The 23,244-nt window shown below is 43.3% G+C and overlaps 1 protein-coding gene across 1 annotated transcript; it reads left to right on the forward strand.

Annotated features, from left to right (window-relative positions):
* The first annotated feature begins 507 nt into the window (after positions 1 to 507).
* On the forward strand, positions 508 to 21,144 carry LOC121945851 (GON-4-like protein). Its single transcript, XM_042490200.1, is given in 31 exon segments — positions 508 to 546; positions 1,568 to 1,591; positions 1,593 to 1,746; positions 2,407 to 2,549; positions 2,740 to 2,814; positions 3,154 to 3,204; positions 3,533 to 3,566; positions 4,178 to 4,290; positions 4,446 to 4,547; positions 4,633 to 4,779; positions 4,882 to 5,101; positions 6,089 to 6,190; positions 6,298 to 6,338; positions 7,750 to 7,862; positions 8,980 to 9,229; positions 10,315 to 10,401; positions 10,626 to 10,812; positions 10,907 to 11,057; positions 11,153 to 11,303; positions 11,402 to 11,518; positions 12,934 to 14,169; positions 14,635 to 14,878; positions 15,535 to 15,692; positions 15,814 to 16,011; positions 16,145 to 16,288; positions 18,124 to 18,432; positions 18,514 to 18,597; positions 18,686 to 18,812; positions 19,929 to 20,553; positions 20,678 to 20,780; positions 20,871 to 21,144. Coding segments are annotated over 31 exon segments (5,631 nt in total). The 5' UTR covers positions 508 to 522; the 3' UTR covers positions 20,988 to 21,144.
* Positions 21,145 to 23,244: the final 2,100 nt, after the last annotated feature.

Below are 23,244 nucleotides of genomic sequence, written 5' to 3' on the forward strand. Positions count from 1 at the left end.
TATTTTTACTTATTTTATATATGTTTATATATATTTGTTCCATATTTTAACCAGCACTATTTCTGTTTAGATTCTCTTTTTTTCTTGTTTGATTTTTCTTTTTACATAATTAAGGAGCATAGTTTGAGGGAGCTTGAAATCCTTACTAAGATTTCCATTGTCATCAACTGCTTCGCTATAAATGCTGTGCACATAATAAATAATAAGTTGGACTTTTTAATTTAAGGACTGCTGACGAAAAGGACGGTTTTATTCTATTTACAGGATAATATCCACAGCATAAAATCTAAAGAAAGCTTTCCAAAAAGTTCACTTTATTTTTACTGCATTGCGGATCATATAACATCCGGTACAGCAGATGGCGCCGTGACGCTCTGCTTTTATTCTGAAGGAGTCACAATGACGCTCCGCTTTTATTCTGAAGTTCTCGGGCAGGAAGTGTTATTGTTGTTGGCGGAACACGGCAGCAGAAGCTAAGCGGAGCTAACAGAGGCTAACCGAGGCGATATGAAGGAGTAACAGATGGCTACTGATGTCAGTTTGGGGGTAAATATTTCACTTTTATTCTCAATTATAGATTTTGATGTTTAATTCTGACGGTTCTTGATTATTAAAGTTACAGCTGAACTTCGCGCCACACGGAAACTGCCTCTGCGCGTGCTCAGTTGTGAGTTAGCTTAGCCGCTGTCGGCTAACGCTGCTGTTGTTTTGTTTTTATTGAGATAATTAAACTATCGTCACAAAAACACAGAGGAAATGTAAGTTAGTGCTCTGCCGTTAGCACGTTTAGAGGCTTTAACGCGGGTCAGTTTGGCCGGTTACACACTGTGACGCTAAACCAGAGCTAAAGTGCAGCTAAGCTAATGATGATTGAAGCACCTGTCTGTCTCTGCGTGTTGTTACAGTCACCGTCATCTGTCTGTCCAAAAACTGTCCAAACGGCAGGATTGTAGGATTGTAGGAAGATTTTAGAGCATTTCTAGGATGACTTGTACTAATCAATAATTGCATGAAAAGGATGCATTGATCACTGGTTGTATGGATCACTCCTCCTCACTTTGTGTTTTTCTAGTGAGTGCATTAATGAGTGATGTAAATATTAGTGGTGCTAATCACTGATGGTTTTGATCAATTGTATATGTCACTGATGGTGTTGATTAGTTGTTTTATTGATCACTGCTGGTGTTGATCAGTTGTTGTTGTTGTATATGTCACTGATGGTTTTGATTAGTTGTAATGTTGATCACTGATGGTTTTTGATCAGTTGTAATGTTGATCACTGATGGTTTTGATCAGTTGTAATGTTGATCACTGATGGTTTTGATCAGTTGTAATGTTGATCACTGATGGTTTTGATCAGTTGTAATGTTGATCACTGATGGTGTTGATTAGTTGTAATATTGATCACTGATGGTTTTGATCAGTTGTAATATTGGTCACTGATGGTTTTGATCAGTTGTAATGTTGATCACTGATGGTTTTGATCAGTTGTAATGTTGATCACTGATGGTTTTGATCAGTTGTAATGTTGATCACTGATGGTGTTTATTGCTCTTGTGTGTGTTAGTGGGCGGAGAGGCGGCGTCCAGCACAAAAAAGACATTTGTCCGCTGGAGTCAAAACTTTTTAGGACGGATGGAGAGTCCATCGCCCTTAAACTGGACAAGAGGTCATCGATAACGTCCACGCCTCATAAGGGATGTTCTGCTGGGGACAGACAGGAGGAGGAACGAACACCTGTCTCAGGTAACACTGAAGTAAACTGTGACATTTTGGGCTGGGCAATATAAATATAATATAACGTACAGAGATATAAGACTATATATCGTCTTAGATGTTAGATATTATTACTGTATATCCTGGTATGAAATAAATGATTTTAAAGGTTACAGTACAGTAAAAGTTATGTAACTTCTCAACTCATCACACAGTTGTACTTGTTTAAATACTTGCCTCTACCCACTAAGTCGTGATATCTACATCACTGATGATTAATGATCAAAAATGGAATTGTGTCAAAATGCTTTGAGGAGCTTTAAAAATATCAAGATGCGGGGCGTCCGGTGGCTCAGTGGTTAGAGCGGGTGCCCCATGTATGAAAGCAATGTCCTTGCCGCAACGGCCGTGGGTTCGATTCCAGCTCACTGTCCTTTGCTGCATGTCGTCCCCTCTCTCTCCCCCTTTTAAGCTGTCGCTCTGTCCTATCCAATACAGGCAAAATGCAAAAAAATTATCTTCATAAAAAGATCAAGATACATATTGTGTATAGAGATATAGCCCAAAAATATCGCAATATAATTTTCGGCCCATATCATGTTTAAATAATGTGTGGTTGAATTGACTCACAAATGCGTTTGTACGAATTCAGATGTTTCACACCTGAACTGTTGCGTGTCTCCTGTTCAGGTGGTGGGATATTGGTGGAGGAAGTGGTTGCCATGGAGACCAGCGAGGCCAGTGAGGACGAAATGGGCAGACTGGACATCGACCTGGACAGGAAGTCCAAACAGCACAACCTGACGTCCAGCAACGTACGCGCCATCCTGCATGTGAGGCACACACTGACACGCACACACACACACATTCAACACGCTTAGAACATGTAAAATACAATTTACATACATAGAATCTAGTTTATCAGGAATATATATGAGGAGGACGTTTGTACAGGAATGTTCAACAGTTCACGATGGTGTCACCTGTGTGTAAACATGTAGCGTGTTGTGTGTCCCATGTCAGGAGGTGATTACTCACGAGCGTGTGGTGGCCATGATGAAAGCCGCCATCAGAGACACTCAGAACCTGCCCATGTTTGTGAGTATTCATGTTGTCTTTGTGCTGCAACGAGGGTTGTTAATTTCCTGGATTTTAACAATTGTAATGTTGTTTTTATTATTGATTCTGGTTCTGAATGAGTCTTCTGATTTGAGGGTCGGGGTCAAAATGGGTTACATGCTCATTTCACAGAAAATCTTTTATTTTAAAGCTTTTACTTTTAGTTTAACTGCTCAGGTATGCTGCACGCTTATTATTTTTGGCATCTTTAAACTCTCTTAGACCGACGTTACTGCCTGCTCAGCAGCAGACAGACACAGTTAGACACAGCTGGTGAACATAGAGACTGATATTATAACCTTTTTTTTTCTTTATCAGGAGCCAAAGATGACTCGATCCAGACTGAAACAGGCCGTTCAGCAGGGACAGGTGAATATCTTTTTGTAAATACATTCATGTAGGTGATGTATTTTTAAGGACACATTTTTCTGTCAAGTTAGACATTACCTGTTTTATTTATTATTTGATCACACTATTACTTTATTCTGGTACCTCTGTACTTTCTGTACGTACATTTCTTTTTTATTTTCACACTTACTGTGGCAATGTTAATGTATGTTTACCCGGCAAATAAATCTTATTTGAATTCAGATTAAATTCAGTGGAACTCAACCTCCCACAATCCTCTGTGATGCTTTAACACTTTCAGCACTAACCTGTTTAATCAGACAATTTTTTCCTGTCTGTCTGCCTACAGCGTCTGAACTGGAGTCTGTCAGCAGTGAACACAGTCCAAGGTACACCGTAACGTCCCGTCTGCAGGAGACTGTCTGTCTGACTGTCTGACTGTCTGACTGACTGACTGACTGTCTGTCTGACTGACTGACTGACTGACTGTCTGTCTGTCTGTCTCTGTCTGAATGACTGTCTACCTGTCTGTCTGACTGACTGACTGTCTGACTGACTGTCTGTCTGACTGTCTGTCTGTCTGTCTGTCTGACTGTCTGTCTGTCTGTCTCTGTCTGAATGACTGTCTACCTGTCTGTCTGACTGACTAATTGTCTGTCTGACTGTCTGACTGACTGTCTGTCTGTCTGTCTGTCTGTCTGACTGACTGACTGTCTGTCTGTCTGTCTGTCTGTCTGTCTGACTGACTGACTGACTGTCTGTTTGAATGACTGTCTGACTGTCTACCTGTCTGTCTGACTGTCTGTCTGACTGTCTGTCTGTCTGTCTGTCTGTCTGTCTGAATGACTGTCTGTCTGTCTCTGTCTGAATGACTGTCTGACTGTCTACCTGTCTGTCTGTCTGTCTGTGACTGACTGATTGTCTGTCTGACTGTCTGTCTGACTGTCTACCTGTCTGTCTGACTGACTGATTGTCTGTCTGTCTGACTGTCTGTCTCTGCTGCAGCCTCCTCAGTTTGTTGACATCGATCTTGAGGAAGATGAAGACTCCTCTGATGAAGAGTATTGTCCTGATGAAGAGGAGGAGGAGGACGACACGGCCGAGGAGGTGAGTGACTCTTTGACCTTTGTACAGATGCTGTAATCTGCCACATTTCGTGTTTCTGTAACTTGATTTTGATCTATTTTAGCTTAAAGAGTCCATTTAAAACAATTTTAAAGATACAATAATCCATAATGTGTGTGTGTTTGACCTGTATTTAGACCTTCCTCAGTGATGCAGACAGCTTGGCTTCACCTCCCAGAATGCATCAGGGCTCTCAACCCAAAATACTGACAGACCAGAGGTCCGATGATCCTGCACAGGTAAACAGACCTCAGACCCCTACAGGTACCCTGACCTCTGACCTCAGACCCCTACAGGCACTCTGAACTCTGATCTGTTGTTTAGAAATCTTCAGGACACCAGGGGGGACAGGTGTCCACCTCCGCCTGCGCTCCTCATCACCTCCTCACTGCTCCTGAGACTTCCTTCCTGGAGAGACTGAACGCTGTAGAGGAGGAGCTGGACTGCAGCTCTGCCTACACCTACAACCAGGTAACCCCTGAAGCTCCACCCACACCTGTTACCAGGTACCGCCCCCGCTGCCCAGCAGGCTGATTGAATATATATTATATTCTCTCCCTCCACCCGTCTCAGTCTCAGAGCAGAAAAGACAGTGATGATGGTGGTAATGAGGGCTCCAGCTGTTTGGCGTACCGCACACGCTCCAAACTTCCTCTGGTTAACGTTCCTCTGGGTCAGCTGGAGGCGGAGCTTCTGGCCCCCGACATCAGCGCTGACATGTACGAGCACAGCGGAGAGGAGGACCGTCACTGGACGAAGTGGCTGCAGGGTCTCATGGCCCCCGACAATGAAGGTCAGAGTTTAGGCTGATGGCAGCACTTTCAAAATAAAAGACTGCCTTGTTTCATCTGCATGTTGTGAAACAGCTTTATTATACAGTTTATTTTTGTGTAGGGGTGCACCTAACGATTTTTTAAAAATTGATTAATCTATCGATTATTTTTTCGATTAATCGATCAGTTGTTTTTTTTTTTTTAATTGATCCATCTATTATTTTTTTATTACTCAATTAATATAACAATGAATTTACCGAAAATAACATTTTAAGACTTGTCATTTATATTTCAATATTTTATTCAATCCTCTTCAATCATGACAGAGTACACACTGCAGGGCATTATTTCCCAACAGAAAACAGCCCAGCCTTAACTGGTCATCTGTGTTTTACAGTCTGATATAAAGTGTCGGGCGCGTCTCAGCTGTGTTCGCTGCAGCACATCTAGAGAAACGGTGACTCGCAGTTTTCTACGCGACGCTCGCATAAAATGGTATTTATGTATTTACGCAATCGATTACGTCGACGTGTTGTCCCAGCCCTATTTTTATTTTCAGAAACCAACGTCAGAATCAGAAAAAAAGTTATTGTACATCAATAACTCTGATGTGATTTAACCATATATTTGCTGAAGTTGAACACATGCCAGCCTAGGGATGTAAAGGGTTAACCATTAATTGCAAGTCTGAGGCAGTTTTTGTTTCTGTTTACATTGAAAAGAGAAAAGTGTGCAAACTTCAGCTCCCTTTACAGTTTTTATTGAAATACTCACAAACACAGTGATGTTTTGAGCTACATGATAAGAGCGTGTATCTGGAAACGTCACTGAGTTTGTATCTCAGTAAAAAACTGTAAAGGGAGCTGCAGCTTTTCTCTGCTCAGTGTTTCCACTTTAATGTGATTCCAGAACCTTCTTCAAGTTTTTATGGATTTGCGCATTTTCAGCTTTTTGCATGTTGGTCTTTGCATCTCATAAATCTGACTCAACCTGTTTTGTTTCGTCAGAGGAAGTTGATGATGATGACGACCCTGAGTACAACTTCCTGGAAGATCACGATGAACCTGATATGGAGGACTACAGGACGGACCGGGCGGTCCAGATCACCAGTAGGTGTTGTGGACTGGGTATGTTTTTTTTTTTTTTCTGTGTCATCCCCTTAATGTTAACTCTTCTTCTTCTTCTTCTTCTTCTTCTTCTTCTTCTTCTTCATCAGAAAAGGAAGTGAATGAGCTGCTGGAGGAGCTCTTTGAAACGGTGAGTTGAGTTGATTTTTATCAGCTGATGTTTCTACTGATTTCTATTAATAATTCTCAGGCCATTTTTAGACAAGAACAGCCTTACCAAAAACGTAAAAGTATTTCCTTTGTGTCCAAAAAAAAAAATCTGTGTTCAATTTAAATTGTGAGAGTGAACCTCATGTACATGGATCTGCAAGAACAACCAAAAATGCTGGAGTATGCATGCCAGGACAGTAGTAAGTGGTGTAACTTTGTAATGAGACACCATAGAAGAAGACCATGCACCTTTCTCTAACTGTGAATGTCGGCAGGCTGTTGGCAGCTATAGGAGAAGTAGGCCGACTCAAAAGTTTTTAATTCCTGAGTAAAATGATTAACAGCACAGAAGTTTGACAGAAGCTGAAGTCAGAGTCCTGCAGTCAGGAGAGGTTGGCCTATTATCAGCACAATGTGCTTCAGTTTACCTGAAGTTTGTTGAAGATGGAGCTTTACATTTTTATATAATGCTGGAAAATTTAATTAATAATAATTAGTTGAACGTCCCTGCTGTAAACCATCTTCAAGGTGAAAACACAATTATCATCATGGATCATCAGACTGATTAGTGATGATTAATTAACAGCTCTCACATTTAAACTTCATACTGCATAATTCAGGATAAAATAAGAAGATCGTGATGATATTACATGTCCTACATCCCGCTTCAGCCCGCACATGTCCAACAGCCAATTCAGGCGCGCGGACATGTCCAACAGCCCGCTGCAGCGCTCGAGCCCCTTCCTGCGCGGAAATTTGCAACAGCCCACTCCAGCGCGGACATGTCCGACAACCCGCACCGGTGCACGGACATGTCCGACAGTCCGCTCCACCGCAGTTATGTCCCACAGCCCTCCAGCGCGCGGACATGTCCGACAGCCCGCTCCAGCATGGAGATGTGCAACAGCTCACTCTAGTGCAGACATGTCCGAGAGCCCATTCGAGTGCGCGGACATGTCTGGCAGCCACTCAAACTTGGACATGTCCAACTGCCAGGCAGGAACATGTCCCAGAGCCCATTCCTGCGCGGACATTTGCGACAGCCCGCTCCAGCATGGACATGTTCGACAGACCACTCCAGCGCGGACATGTCCAACAACCCGCACCGGCGCAGGGACATGTCCAACAACCCGCACCGGCGCAGGGACATGTTCCACAGCCCGTTTCAGCGCGGACATGTGCAACAGGCCTCCAAATGGAGCAGTTCCTGTCATTGCGTGTGACCAATGTGCACGGAGGTGGCTATTAATAGCGCCCATACCACTGATTCATCACATGTACCTGTAAGTTTACCTCACTTCTGAACAGATGCCATTCAGGTCTTAGCTGTTTGTAAGGAGTCCGGACTGATGAGAACTATCAGGTCAGAGTGACGCCTGTTCACTTCACAGCTCCAGGAGGAGGAGGTGGCAGCTGAGGAGCATGAAGAGGAGCACGAAGAGGAGCATGAGGAGGAATTGTCTTTACAGAGTGGGCCAAAATTTAACGTCCCCCAGGCTTTACGGTAACACCCAAACACAAACACACATCTACACATCCACATAAACACAAGTACACAGTAGGCGGGTTTCCATTAACCCTCAAATCGTGGAAATTGAAATTGTTAATATAAAATACGCCGAATGGAAACACGTTAATACAAAAACAAAAAATCCCATTTATCCCATAAACGTTTTTATATTTGTGTGAGGTATTTCAGGCACTTCGAAAAAAAATTTGCAAAACTACAATGGAAACACTTTTTTGTGATAGGTCACATGAGGCTGTGAGGTCACATGAGGCTGTGAGGTCACATGAGGCTGTGAGGTCACATGATGCTATGAGCTCCCTCATGATGCAGCAGGAGCTACAAGAGCTGTTATTGCATCACATAACTCTGAGAAAGTCCATAACACGCCTCCGTGGCCTTGGATTGGAAATAATGACGGCTAGTGCGGTGGCTGCAATAGAAATAAAGCTGCTCATGTTTTGAACATCCATCGCCATGGTTACAGGGATGTTATCACCAGAGAAGTCACATGACATCACTCAGTGGAACATAGTCAGCTCGCAAATGTGTTTCATTGACATTTTGAAAATATCGCCTAATTTTGCGCTCATCTGAAATGGAAACCCGCCTACAGAAGCCTCCTTTTGGGACGGAGCAGCAGAGAAGTGCTGTGACTGTTTGGGTAAGGAGGAAGAGAAACGTCCTCTGCTGCTGCTTCTTCACACAGAACACATGAGGAAGAGTCAGGCTGAGGGGAGACATCCTCCACCTGCACAAACCATGTCCTGTTTTAGGCAGTGTGCATTTTCTTAAAGGTTTTCTGTAGCCCATATTAAACAGAGATTCCACTCCATTATTTATTTTAAATTATTTTACAGACAATTCGATTTTAAGCATATTAGGTATTTCCCTGTTGTTTGTTTTTTTCATTACTTTACTTTTTTCATTATTTTTTATTTGTTTTGTTCATTTTCAGGTAATTTTCTCGTACTTTTTACTAATTTAGAGTAATTTCTCCATAAGCTGCTCATTGCCTTCATCCCATTTTTTTTTACAGAAATTAAGACAATTTGCTCAAAGTGTTAATAGTGACTCATGTTACAGAAGTTGTGTCCCTTTCTGCTGTCTGTAGTTTTGAAGCACCATTAGCCAACATGTTGACAGAGCGACGGCTGACCGTCAGGAAACAGTACGAAGCTCAGCAGCAGAGGAGAGCCCTGCAGGACACTACCAATCATCACCGTGACAACGGGAACCTGAAGGGCACACCCAGCACACAACAAGAGACTGTCACTTCTGTCCTAGTGCTGCCGAGCCGAGTCTACCCCGCCCTCCACCTGGACCGAACCCAGACGCTGCAGCTGCAGCAGCAGATACAGCAGGTACCTGTCCCCCAATGTCTCATGTAGTGTCCCCCAATGTCTCATGTAGTGTCCTCCACCGTCTCATGTAGTGTCCTCTTCTGTCTCATGAAGTGTCCCCCACTGTCTCATGTAGTGTCCTCTTCTGTCTCATATAGTGAGTATTGCTCTGCGCACAAAATGCGCTTTTCAAAATCAGGCTATAAAGACATAATTCATTAACATAATTTTCTTCTTTTATTGAGTTTATCTTTTTAACCAACATCAGTCCCAATCATAAGTATCATATATTCATTAATTTTACAGAATTTTAACCCTTCAAATGTCAGGTTTTTGTCATGATGTCACTATGTTTGAATGGATTTCAATGGTGCATTTTTTTGCGCTCAACAGTATGAATGAAACAGTTTTGTTTCCGCAGAGTAGTTTAGACTCATCGTAGGAGCTGAGCTGGAATTTCCAAGGTTAAACAAAAACACACAATCTTGCCAAAATTCAAGCCATATGCATGAACACAGTCAAAATTATCACAAAAAAAGAGTAAAATGCGCCACACAGTCCCTAAAAGTTAAATACTCTTTTTGAAGGAACTGCATGATTTTGAGTTTTGGTTCACTGGAGAGTTAAATGTTTCTCTCTCTCTGTCTCTGTCTCTCTCTGTATCTGTCTCTCTGTCTCTCTCTGTCTCACTGTCTCTCTGTCTCTCTGTCTCTCTCTGTCTCACTGTCTCTCTGTCTCTCTGTCTCTCTCTGTCTCACTGTCTCTCTGTCTCCCTCTGTCTCTCTGTCTCTCTCTGTCTCTCTCTGTCTCTCACTGTCTCTCTCTGTCTCTCTCTGTCTCACTGTCTCTCCCCCTCTCTCTGTCTCACTGTCTCTCCCCCTCTCTCTGTCTCACTGTCTCTCTGTCTCTCTCTGTCTCTCTCTGTCTCACTGTCTCTCCCCCTCTCTCTGTCTCACTGTCTCTCTGTCTCTCACTGTCTCTCACTGTCTCTCACTGTCTCTCTGTCTCACTCTGTCTCTCCCCCTCTCTCCCCCTCTCTCTGTCTCACTGTCTCTCTGTCTCTCTCTGTCTCACTGTCTCTCTGTCTCTCTCTGTCTCTCTCTCAGCACGTTCAGCTGCTGACACAAGTTCACCTGCTGACTCGACGTGTGAGCGGCCTGAACGACCAGTCCTGCCTCACCAAACACTACCTGGTCAGTAAACACCAACACAAACAAATGTGCTTTCCTGTCAGAGGGCTGCACCGCCAGGTGAGATTGGTGGGTTATCAAAGAACAAGACGCTGTGGAGATGCAGCTCGCTAAAAGAGAGCCACCTTTGTGAAACCTAAAAACTCTTGAGACCTCACTGAGCCTCTAACCTCATACAGCCCTCAGTCAGTCTGTCAACAACACAAACCAACGTCCTCTCCCTGCAGGAGGAGCTGCAGCAGTTCGCCAGCCGTCAGGAGCAGCTTTTTCTCCCCAGCAGTTTTGCGGTGTGTAACCTGAAGGGGGCACTGGATCTCCTGCAGGAGGTGGAGCAGAGAGCCGAGCCTCCTCCTGCTCCTCCTGCTCCTGCTTCCTCCAGACGCTGGCTCCCCAGGATGACTCCTGCTACCAACAGTAAGGACGGGAAATAAACACGTGCTCAGTCAGCACGCTGAGCGTCCGTTGTTTGGTTTTTCCAGCAGCTTGTTCTATTTCTGGTTTTGTTTAGGCCACGCCTTTCCTCTGCTGCCGGCCGACACCGCCTGGCTGTTCGCCACACGTCCTGTCTTCCTTTACCCGGAACTACTTCCTGTATGCAGCCTGGATCCCAATCTCCGTACCCGACAACACCGGAATATTTACACTGCAGGAGAGGACGGGTACATACGAAATACACAGTAAACACAGACAGTATATATTTCCCATGATGCCTCTGTGTAGACTGACTAATATGTCCCATGATGTCTCTGTGCAGGTTGCTGGTTCTCGGTCTGAAGCACTTCGAGGGGACGGTCCAGTCGGATCAGCTGATCAGCTCCTACCTGCTGTGTAAGTCTCGATGGAGCTTGCAGAAACACGTCAGAGAGATGAGCGGGCCGAGAGCGCCGCACAACAGCGTCATCAAGGTGACATCACTGTGACATCATCACACACACTGTCTGACATCATCTCCTCTGTGGCTGAACAGGTGATGTTTAACTCGGTTTTGTCACTGTGTTTTCAGATGTTCCTGACGCAGAGAGTCGTCCCCCCGCTGCCGCTCACCTGCAGCAGAGTCGAGCCGGGAGACCAGCGCCCCCCAGTGGACAGGAACACCTCCAACATGCCAAACTGGCTCAAGGTCAGACAGGCTGAACCAGATTCACATTCACATCCAGATCAGCGTGGAGCCCGACGCCTGCTCCTGAAGTCACTCTTGTTTTTACTCACTAGTTAAGATTCAAATCACAGGAAATAACTGCTGTCCATCATCATGAGAAACCAAAACCTAACTTCTTATCACACTATCAGCATAAAAAGAACTACCTAAAATGACAACTTTTGCAAACATTTTTTTTGCAAACATTTTTTAATCTTTTAGCGACGGGGGTTTAAGACCTACACTGCAGACAGCCACGGGGGGCGAAAATTTGGTTTCACTTTTTGGAGCTGTCATTTCGTCCGTCTTGAAAAAGAGCTGAAAAAGTGTCTGTATAAACAGGACAGCCAGCAGGACGGGAACATTTGCAGGCCAGGTGTGACATTTTGACGACGTGTTATGCGTGCGACCCACCAAAGGAGATAAAAAACAGCTAAAAAACAGCCGTTTGTGGCGAACTCAAAGGAGAAAAATGACAGCCATTAATGTTGACTCGAAGCAATCTCAAGTTGACTGAGGGAGTTGATCTGATGATTCGAGTCTCTAACTTTTAGGGAGAAGCCTAGAAAACAATAAGGATGAGAGCAGATGCCATATAACAGAGACAGTAAATAGTTGTTGTTTTTAAGTTATGTCATTGTTATTGTTTTTTAAAGTGCTGCTGACATGTATGTTATATGACACACCAGAGGCTGATGCTGCTATACAACCTGTCACACCCTTCATGCCTGTCTCGATTCCACAATGCCGGCATGCTGTCTAAAATCAAACAATGGAGTGGAATAATGCTGCTGTTGTTTGGTTCTGTGTAAAAAATGCAAGGCGAGGCATAAATGAGAATCAGAAATACTTTATTGATCCTTGAGGGGGAAATGTGGTTTGTTGGTTTGTTAATCAGTCATGCCAGCATAAAAAATTACAGCATATAAAAATATAAACATAAAAACAGATATACATTAATAGTAAACAATTAGTAAACTATGTTAATATTTAAAAATATAAAGTATGTATAATATGTTGAGTATGTAAGTGTAAAAATATAAATGAAGAGAACAGTAATTGGCAATTAGCACCAATGTGTGAATATTTAAATTATATTATGGATAATTTGGTGAGTGTGTAAAGTGTTTAGAATATAAAACTGTGTCTTATGTTACATAAAATGTATAAAACTAGCATGTTCAAGCAAGTTCAATATCTAAAAATATAAATATGTGTGCCAGCGGCTCTGTAGCTCGATCTCTTTGTAAAAAGAGCTTATGGTGCTGGAGTTAATGATGTAAACAATCCCACAGCCCGGTAATAGCAGAGCAACACTTCAGTACCTGTTCTCAGCAGCAGTTGTCAGCGTTCTCACATTTTCTGTTTTCTGGTTCTCTGATGGTTCTCACCTGCAGAACAGTCAGCTGATCATCCAGAAGACCCAACTCAACTCCTCCTGTTACCCCCGCTCCCTCCCCCCGGGCTGCACCCTGAGGCTCCACCCCTACTGGGTCAGCAAGTCGGCCCACCTGGCTCCCCGTCCCCACAGACGCCTCTTCACCTTGGCCCACAATGCATCTCTGCTGCCACTCGCCAAAGCTCCATCAGACAGACAGGAGGACTCATTGGCGGATGTGCAGACAGTGAGGCAGTCAAAGAAACGAACAGAGAGACAGGTGGACCGACAAGCAGAGAGACAGGTTGACGTGCAGCCAATCAGCTACCTGTCTCTTCCTCACCCAGGTGTTACGCTGCTCTCCCCTGCTGCTCCAGGAGCCCTCCCTGCACCTCCTGTCCAGTTAACCGCCGTTCACACAGTCCCCCCTGTCCCCTCTGTCCCTGTGTGTGCTGACATCATCCAGTCCTGCCTCCCTATTGGCCAGAGGACACAGCAGAGCGTTTCTAGGCAACAAGGCAGCGCTCCCATACCCCTCCTTCTCCCCCTCCCCCCAGTGACCAACCCTGACACTACAAATCCCATAATGCCTTGCTCAGCCAAACCTTTGAAGTCGGGGTACTTCCTGGTCCAGATGGTGGTGACGCCACCAGCTCCGCCCACAACTCTGCACACCGTCACCTCCCAGCATGCTCTGGGGCAACAGACACCAATCAAAGAGGAGCAGATTTCAACAAGGCCAGGTACTGCAAAAGAGGAGGAGAGAATGGAGGAGAAGGAGAAGAAAGAGGTGGAGGAGGAGATAAAGCAGGAAGAGGAAAGTCCAGCGTCAACATCAACACTGAGTCCATTGTCGTCTTGTGCAGGAGAGGAGGAGGGGGAGGAGGAGGAGGAGGAGGAGGAGGACAGGACATCTGTGGATGTGGTCTGCTTGAACGGAGGAGAAAACAGCGGTGGAGAGGAGGAAGAGCGGAGAGAGAGAGGAGGCACAGGAGGAGGTGGAGAGGAGGAAGCAGGTGGGGGAGGAGAGGGAGAGCAGGGAGGAGAGGGTGAGGAGGAGGAGGAGGAAGGACAGAGGGAGGATGGGGGAGGAGAGAGGGACGAGGACGGAGAGAAGGACAAGGATGAAGATCAGGACCGGCAGGGCGAGGAGGAGGAGGAGGAGGACTTTGATGACCTCACCCAAGATGAAGACGAGGAGGAAGTGATGTCGTCAGCGTCGGAGGAGTCTGTGCTGTCTGTTCCAGAGTTACAGGTAAACAGGAAGTTCGTCAGTCACATGATGACGAAGAGCTGACCAGACTGAACATTCTGAACTTCACAAAATGAGCAGGAAGAAGAAAATCTGAAAACACCTGCCCCCTTTTGAACTAAAAACAGAAGCTACAAATGGCCATCCTGTTTTTATTACCTTTATTTTTCACAAACCAGATTAAATTTAGCAATAACAAGGAAACAATCAGTTATAGTCCTCTTAACATTACGACCTTCAGTGACAGAAACCATCTTTGTGAAGAATTTATTTGGCGTGTACTTTGTGTTTTTAGTTTGTCCCATTCATTCACATGAGGGTCGGGCTTTATGACCTATACTGCAGTCAGACACCAGGGGGCGATCCAGATGGAAAAGTTACACTTTTGGGGAGCTGTTATGTTGTCTATTTGTATATACAGTCTATTGTTTAGACTGATGGGTGATGTTTGACCTCTGACCTCTTTAGGAGACCATGAAGCAGTTGACCTGGCTGGCGGCGGAGCGGCGGCTCTGTGCAGACGGCGACTCGGAGGAGGATCACTCTCCGATGTCGGCCGGCTCTCAGGAAGAAGAAGAGGAGGAGGAAGAGGAAGGGCCTAAAGGGGAGGAGTCCGGAGAAGGGAGGAGCAGTAAGACGGGAAGAGACAAGGAGACTCCATCAGGAGAGGGGACGCCCAGAGGAGGAGGGAGGTGTCCCGGACGAGGACGAGGTCAGAGCTGCTGTCTCTGTATATCTGCACTAGAGCTTTTATTACCCGACCTGCCTGGATGTAATTTCTCACTGCTCCCTCAGGCATGAATGGGGCCGGCTTCTTGCCAAATTAACATTTATGTATTTATTTATTGTATTTATTTATTTATTTATTAAGTGGTACTTTGTCAGGAGATTTAATGGACTAAATCGAGGGGAAAGAGGGAAAGCGATGGAACATGTGGAGAACGGAGGGAGAGAGAGAAAGAGGGATGGAAAACCAGAGAAAGGGGAGCTGAAAGGTGACCTGGTTGGCAGTTTCTGATTCTGCTTCCCCGGCAGTGGAAGAGATGTAAATAACATGCAGTGATCAACATCTGCACGCTGCATCGCCTCCTCCGTGTGCACTCGACTGGGAGAAAAAGTTTTTTGTCCACCTGTCACTGTGGCCGGTGGATGCCAAAATCTACCAGCCTCTGATTAAATTTACATTGTTTTTGTGGCTGGTGAGTGAAGCAGGTCAAAGAGCTGCTTGCAAATTTTGCCAACATTTTGCTGGTGGCTGGTGCCAATTTCCGACCCTGTACCACACGCACTGAGGGGCGCGTCCAGATCTGCCGAACTGTCACAGCTCAGCTCTTTGCTGTGATTTCACAGTGTGTCTTCTCTCTGCAGGTCGCAGCCGACCTTTGCGTGGGCTGAGGAGAAGTCGTCAGGAGCGCCACAGTAAAGACGCCGCTAAACTGCTGCTGCTGTACGATGAAAACATCCTGGACAACGACCCGCACAGAGAGAGCAAAGATGTGGCGTTCGCTCAGAGTTACCTGAGCAGGGTGAGAATACTCAAACAGGAAGTCATTGTTCAACAGTCACATGATGACGGAGAGACCAGAGCGGCACATACAAACAAAATGTCATGGCGGCGTCAAGGTGACTGTTGCTGTGTGTCTGTAGGTGCGTGAGGCGCTGCAGGACATACCTGGGCAGGTGGAGGAGTTTGTGTCTCTGCTGAACGAATTCGAGCAGGTGGGAGACGGACAGGAAGTGATTTTGTTGTTCAGGAAGCTGCGCTGCATCCTGGGAGACCGCACTGACCTTCTCCGAGATTTCGCCGCATTCCTGCACCCTGAGCAGGCGCTGCAGTGTGGACTGGTGAGCAGCACACGTGTGTTACTACATGCAGGATTTGTTGCAGTGAAATCAGGAAACACCGTCAGTATTTCTGTGTATAAATGATAGATAAGTTATTGATTACTTATAACTCGTCAATGGTAACTGTCTGCAGTTTGAAGAGCAGCAGGCGTTTGAACGCAGCCGTCGTTTCCTGCGACAGTTAGAGATCAGTTTTGGAGATAATCCCTCACATTATCAGAAGATCATCAAAGCTCTACAGACCGGTCCAGACCTGAGTCCAACCAGCATCCATGAGGTACCAGTTTAACCATTATCAATAACCATTATTATTAACATCTTTACAAATGCCAGTTTAACCCTATTAATAACCATTATCATCAACATCTGTACAGATACCAGTGTAACCATTATCAATAACATCTAAACAGATACCAGTGTAACCATTATCAACATCTGTACAGATACCAGTGTAACCATTATCAACATCTGTACAGATGTTAATAATGGTTACACTGGTAACTGTACAGATACCAGTGTAACCATTATCATCAACATCTGTACAGATACCAGTGTAACCATTATCAATAATATCTAAACAGATACCAGTGTAACCATTATCAACATCTGTACAGATACCAGTGTAACCATTATCAACATCTGTACAGATACCAGTGTAACCATTATCAACATCTGTACAGATACCAGTGTAACCATTATCAATAACATCTAAACAGATACCAGTGTAACCATTATCAACATCTGTACAGATACCAGTGTAACCATTATCAACAACATCTGTACTGATACCAGTGTAACCATTATCAATAACATCTAAACAGATATCAGTGTAACCATTATCAACATCTGTACAGATACCAGTGTAACCATTATCAACATCTGTACAGATACCAGTGTAACCATTATCAACATCTGTACAGATACCAGTGTAACCATTATCAACATCTGTACTGATACCAGTGTGACCATTATCAACATCTGTACTGATACCAGTGTAACCATTATCAATAACATCTAAACAGATACCAGTGTAACCATTATCAACATCTGTACTGATACCAGTTTAACCATTATCAATGACATCTAAACAGATACCAGTATAACCATTATCAACATCTGTACAGATACCAGTGTAACCATTATCAACAACATCTGTACAGATACCAGTGTAACCATTATCAACATCTGTACAGATACCAGTGTAACCATTATCAACTTCTGTACAGATACCAGCGTAACCATTATCAACAACATCTGTACAGATACCAGTGTAACCATTATCATCAACATCTGTACAGATACCAGTGTAACCATTATCAATAACATCTAAACAGATACCAGTGTAACCATTATCAACATCTGTACTGATACCAGTGTAACCATTATCAACATCTGTACTGATACCAGTGTAACCATTATCAATAACATCTAAACAGATACCAGTGTAACCATTATCAACATCTGTACAGATACCAGTGTAACCATTATCAACAACATCTGTACAGATACCAGTGTAACCAGTATCAACATCTGTACAGATACCAGTGTAACCATTATCAACAACATCTGTACTGATACCAGTGTAACCATTATCAATAACATCTAAACAGATACCAGTGTAACCATTATCAATAACATCTAAACAGATACCAGTGTAACCATTATCAATAACATCTAAACAGATACCAGTGTAACCATTATCAACATCTGTACAGATACCAGTGTAACCATTATCAACAACATCTGTACAGATACCAGTGTAACCATTATCACCAAAATCTAGACAGATACCAGTGTAACCATTATCAACATCTGTACTGATACCAGTGTAACCATTATCAACAACATCTGTACTGATACCAGTGTAACCATTATCAACAACATCTGTACAGATACCAGTGTAACCATTATCACCAAAATCTAGACAGATACCAGTGCAACTATTATCAATACCATCTGATCATACACCAGTTTAAAGACCAGTTAAACCATTATCATCTGCAAAGACGCCATTTTAACCATTATTATTAACATATGTACAGATTTTAGTTGAACAATTATCAGTAACATCAGATTAATAATATTGATCAGCGTTTTCTGATCCCGTTTTAGCTTAAGTCTCAAATGGCCACGCTGCTAAAAGGCCACACCCATCTGCAAGCTGAATTCTGGGTGTTTTTTGATGAGCTCCGCCCACCGCCGGCCCGCCCAGGGCAGTTTGAAGAAGCTCATTGGCCGGAGGACGGAGGGGGCGGGTCAGATGGTGGAGAGGGCGTTGGCCAGGTGTTTGGAGGCGGGGCCAGCTGCGGCTTTGAGGAGGTGACGCTCCCTGAGCTCGAAGAGGAAGAGGAGGGGCATAAGATCCAGCCAATGACAAGCCGGCGCCGGAGGCGGAAGATGGATGCCCACAGAAACTACAAGGTCTGAAAACAGACATGAAGGGGTTAATTTAATCAGCTTTCGCTCATGGACTTCTTCTCACGCCGGTTTGATGTGTTGCAGGACTGTGATTGGCCCTGCCTCTGTCGGGACGCAAAGATCCGCAGACACAGGAGGAAAGGATGCTCTCATTGCCATGGCAACAAGGTCTGTCCTCCATGTTTCATTAAGTCTTAATGAGTGACAGGTAGAGAGCTTTACTAACACCTGACTCACCTGTTCGTTTCCCCTCCAGACGTCAGGGGGCGTGTCTAGAGCCATGAAAAGTCTGGACCCTCTCTACTCTCAGATAAGGTCCGCCCATGACGAAACAGGTGACAAAGACCTGGACCTGAAGGGGGATGATGACAGTCCACAACCAGGTATGTAGGGCTAGGCGATATGGCTTAAAATAATTTAAAAATAATTAATAATAACAATTTTCATCTTGATATTTTAAAATGTCCTCTAAGCTACTAAAATATACATTTATCAAATGAACTTCAAATGAACTACGGTTACAATAGAATAATGCAGCTGCTGTCATAATAAAGATACATAAAATACTGTTAAAATTAAAAAGTACTCTTATTATGTTAAAGTGGTGTTATAATTAAATCAAGCTGGAACAAATGTTTCTTTTATGTTGAAGTATATATATGTATATATATGTATATGTGTGTGTGTGTGTGTGTCTGTACATAGATAGATAGATAGATAAAGATAAATATACACATTCGTGTGTTTCAGTAAATGAAGTCAGTCTGAATTCTCTGGTTAATGACTTAAAATGCAGATCAGATATTATTCAATTTAAAAGAAGGAGTGAAGAAAACATTATGGGACATTATGAACTCTCTGAGTAACAGTAATGTTAAGAGGACTCTAATTGTCTCTGTTGTTATTTGCTAAATTTAATAGGATTTGTGGGAAAGAATGGTAAATATAGACAGGTTGGCCATTTGTTCCTGTAATTACAGCAGTTTCTGTTATTAGTCAGAAAAAGGCAGATATAAGATTTTCTTCTCCCTGCTCCTGTTTGTGCATGACATCTGTAGAAGTGTTTTGAGAAAAAAAGTGTACAATGGGATTTTGTTTTGGAAAGTATACACTAATGTGTGTGTGTGTGTGTATATATATATATATATATACATATGTATATATATATACTGTATATAGTCTTGGTTCTGTCCCGGTCTCGGCACACTCTGGTCTCGGTCGTTACCGTTTTTACTTCAACACTTGAAGGCAGAAATAGTCCATCTATATTTTCTATGTAGAACGAGCTGAAATATGTAACAGGTATGTAACAGATCAGGTATGTAACAGGTTACTGTAACAGGTATGTAACAGCTTACTGCAGTCAGGTATGTAACAGGTCAGGTATGTAACAGGTCAGGTATGTAACAGGTCAGGTATGTAACAGGTCACCTGTCTGGGTCGTTGTTAACAGACAGGTGTGTTAGTTTCAGGTAAAACTATATTGTTTCTGTCAACAGATCGCACTGGTGCATCATGGGAAGGCTCGTTCCCTCTGATGGATGAGAAAGAGGAGGAGGAGGAGGAGCTGGATGAGGAGGAGGAGGATGAAAATGAAGAGGAGAGGAAGACCAGTGAGAAGGAGCAGAGCCTGGTGGTGAATAGGAGCAGCAGAGAGGAGTTGGTGGAGGGATGCTCCTCAAATTCTTCCACCACCTGCTCTATCACCTCCATCACCACCTCCAACTCCATCACCACCACCTCCTCTATCACCACCTCCTCCTCTATCACCACCACCACCTCCTCTATCACCTCTATCACCACCTCCTCCTCTATCACCACCACCTCCTCTTCTGTTACCTCTGTCACCACCTCCTCCTCCCTGATCTCCAACCCATCTATCACCTCCTGCCTCATCACTTCTATCGCAGTAACCTCCTCTGTCTCCTCCTCGCCCTCCTCTTGCACCTCCTCCATCACATCTATCACCTCCCCGTCTATCTCTCCCACTATCCTCTCCTCCTCTCCCTCTGTATGCGCCTCCTCCTCTGCTCCTCCTTGGCCGAGTCCTCCTCTTGACCTCCCTGTCTGCGCCAAGAACATTTCTCTGACGGCGAGCGGAGAGAAAGTCATCCTCTGGACCAGGTACGCTTCCTGCTGCACCTCCTCTTTTTGGGAGCTGCAGGAGTTTATATTTCAGCTACTCACTCCTCTTCTGTATTCAGCAGGAGCAACAGCAGGAGTACACAGTGTTGTTTTTGTTTTTTAGAGAAGCAGATCGAGTCATTTTGACAACTTGTCAGCAGGAAGGAGCCAATCAGAACACCTTCCAGTCCATCTCTACTCTGCTCGGCAACAAGACTCCGAGCGAGGTGATTGGCTGTTCAGTCTCCTCTGTTGTCTGTGATTGGTCGACTGATAAAGCATTAAACGGTGTCAGTAACTCCTCCGCACATCTCCAGGTGTCTCGCAGGTTTCGGGATTTGATGCGTTTGTTTCGGACAGCGGCTCGCCAGACAAGTTCAGAGGACGAGGCTCCGCCCACTGAGCCGGCAGAAGCCAATGACGAAGAAGATTGATATTAACCAATCAGAAGAGCTGCAGGAATTTTTTTTTTATATTCCAAGGACTTTTATTGTGAAAGTTTAGAGATGTGTTTACTGTCTATAAAAATACTGTAAATATGAAAATATATGAAAGATTATTTAATGTTTTTGTACAAAGGTGGCGTTTTTGGTTTTGTTTTTTTTTTACAATAAATCGATGTTCAATCGAATTCTGTCCGTTGTCTTGGATCAGAACACATAAGACAAACCTGTTGAAACTTTCCGTAAACACTGCAAACAAAGCCGTGCAATTACAGCAGCGCAAATTGTATAGACTATAAATAACAGACGTAGCTGCGGCGATGTCACCCACTGATTTGCGCGCTTCTGTTTTGAAGCTTCAAGTTTGGCACTCCAGCCAGCGCCATCTTGGTTTTTCGGTGAGAGGGTGGAGCTGGCTGATCAGCAAACAGCCTTTAATTATTGGCAACTTTAAGCCTTAATAAAACGTAAAGGGGTGAAATTTGACTTCTATAGCACCACAAACAAATCAAATAAAATTCAAAGTGCTTTACAGTTTGAGTGATAAAAACCAAACAACATGGATCAAAAAACAAAAATGGATCTTAATAAACAGAATAAGTATAAACCATAAAACTATGATATTAAGACACTACATAAAAGCCAGATAAACAGATTTTTAGTTTAAAAGTATTAATATCTTCAGATCCTCCTGGCTGTGCCATTGTTTAGGAGCGTAATGTCCAAAAGCAAAATAACTTTGATGAGGGGAAGAAAGTAACGCCTGTACCTTTTTTACTCATCAAAGTCATTTTTTGATTGCGATGTGTGTAAAACTCCTTTTCTTCAACTGAAAGAAAAATAACCAAATGTTCTAGCTTGTCATGAATGTTGAAATGTGCTATAAAGCCAAAACTATCGTACTTGACTTTAAAAATGTTCATTTCTGCTGTAAAGTTTGACATTTTTTTCTTTGGGGATTGACTCTATTTTGGAGTCAGCCTCAAGTGGCCATTAGTGGAACTGCAGTTTTTGAAAGTTTCTGACTCAGACTTTTTTTTCCTTTTTGCAGATGAAAGTGCACAATTTGTTCTTTTATTTAATTTATTCTCTCTTTGTTTGGGATGTAATAGATCAAAGTGGGACTTTGATTTAGGTTGTCCTCACATCGTAGAGATGACTGATGGAAATGGACTTAAACCGTGATGTTTTCTCCTGTTGAATTTATTTGTTTATTTTATTAATATAATTTAAAACATCTTTTATCTCACAGTGTGCTTTCACTTGTTTGACTGCTAACTTGTCTTTTTGCTCATACTTATATTACTTGAGCACTTGATTATGTTGATTTATTGCCAAAACAGGTATGAAGTAGTTTTTGTAACTGTGTTTTTGCTTCAGGCTTCTAAAATTGGAAAAAAAAAAAAAAAAAAAAGTGCATAGTTCACATATAACACATAATCTCTTTAAAATGTGTCACTTCATCTCCATGACTTGTCGTTTGAAGGTCATACATTAAGAAACGCACATTTTGCAGGCATTTGTAAATAATTAAACTGCTTGTGCTTGCTGACTTTACTCACTCAGACTAACAATGCCAACTAGCTGCCAACGTGTACCACGTGATAATGTGCGATTCTGGAAACAAAAACTCAATTTCTCATCTCAGGACTGAAAAACTCAGGATTAGGCTCAGAGTTTGTTAAACCTGTTTTGTGGAACAGATCCCAAAAAACACATCTGAACTATTTAAACTTCAACTTTATTGAACCCAAAGAGGAAAAAAAAAACGGACTTAAACTCACACAACACCATAAAAAAATAAAGTTAAAAAAAGCAAAACAGATGATAAATTCACCACAAAGCTCACAAAATAAAACCTGTATAACTTTAAAATAATGACAATCAGCTGACTTTTAACAACTTGATAATCTCAAGAAAAGTTTTATCTCTGAACAGATGACTTTCAGTGGATAAAAAAAGTGAATATAAAAGTTTTTTTAATGAACTGACCTTTCAAAACACCTGCTGCAGGTGCGGTTTCCTGTTTCTCTGTGAAAACATTAAAGCAGCAATCTCATTTAACCTAACCGGGCTCAAAGCGTCCAGAGGCACAGCAGTGACTGACGGGTGGGCGGGGTTTCCCTGCTTGACCGGTGGTGGGCGGGGTCATCCCTGCGCTCTCTCACCAGTTTCAGGGTCGACGTCATCGTCCAATTCTGAGAAAAACAAACTAATTAGGACTTTTAAAGGCGGACTAGTGATAGCC

Source organism: Plectropomus leopardus, chromosome 7 (assembly GCF_008729295.1).
Source record: "Plectropomus leopardus isolate mb chromosome 7, YSFRI_Pleo_2.0, whole genome shotgun sequence".
NCBI classification, from domain to species: domain Eukaryota; kingdom Metazoa; phylum Chordata; class Actinopteri; order Perciformes; family Serranidae; genus Plectropomus; species Plectropomus leopardus.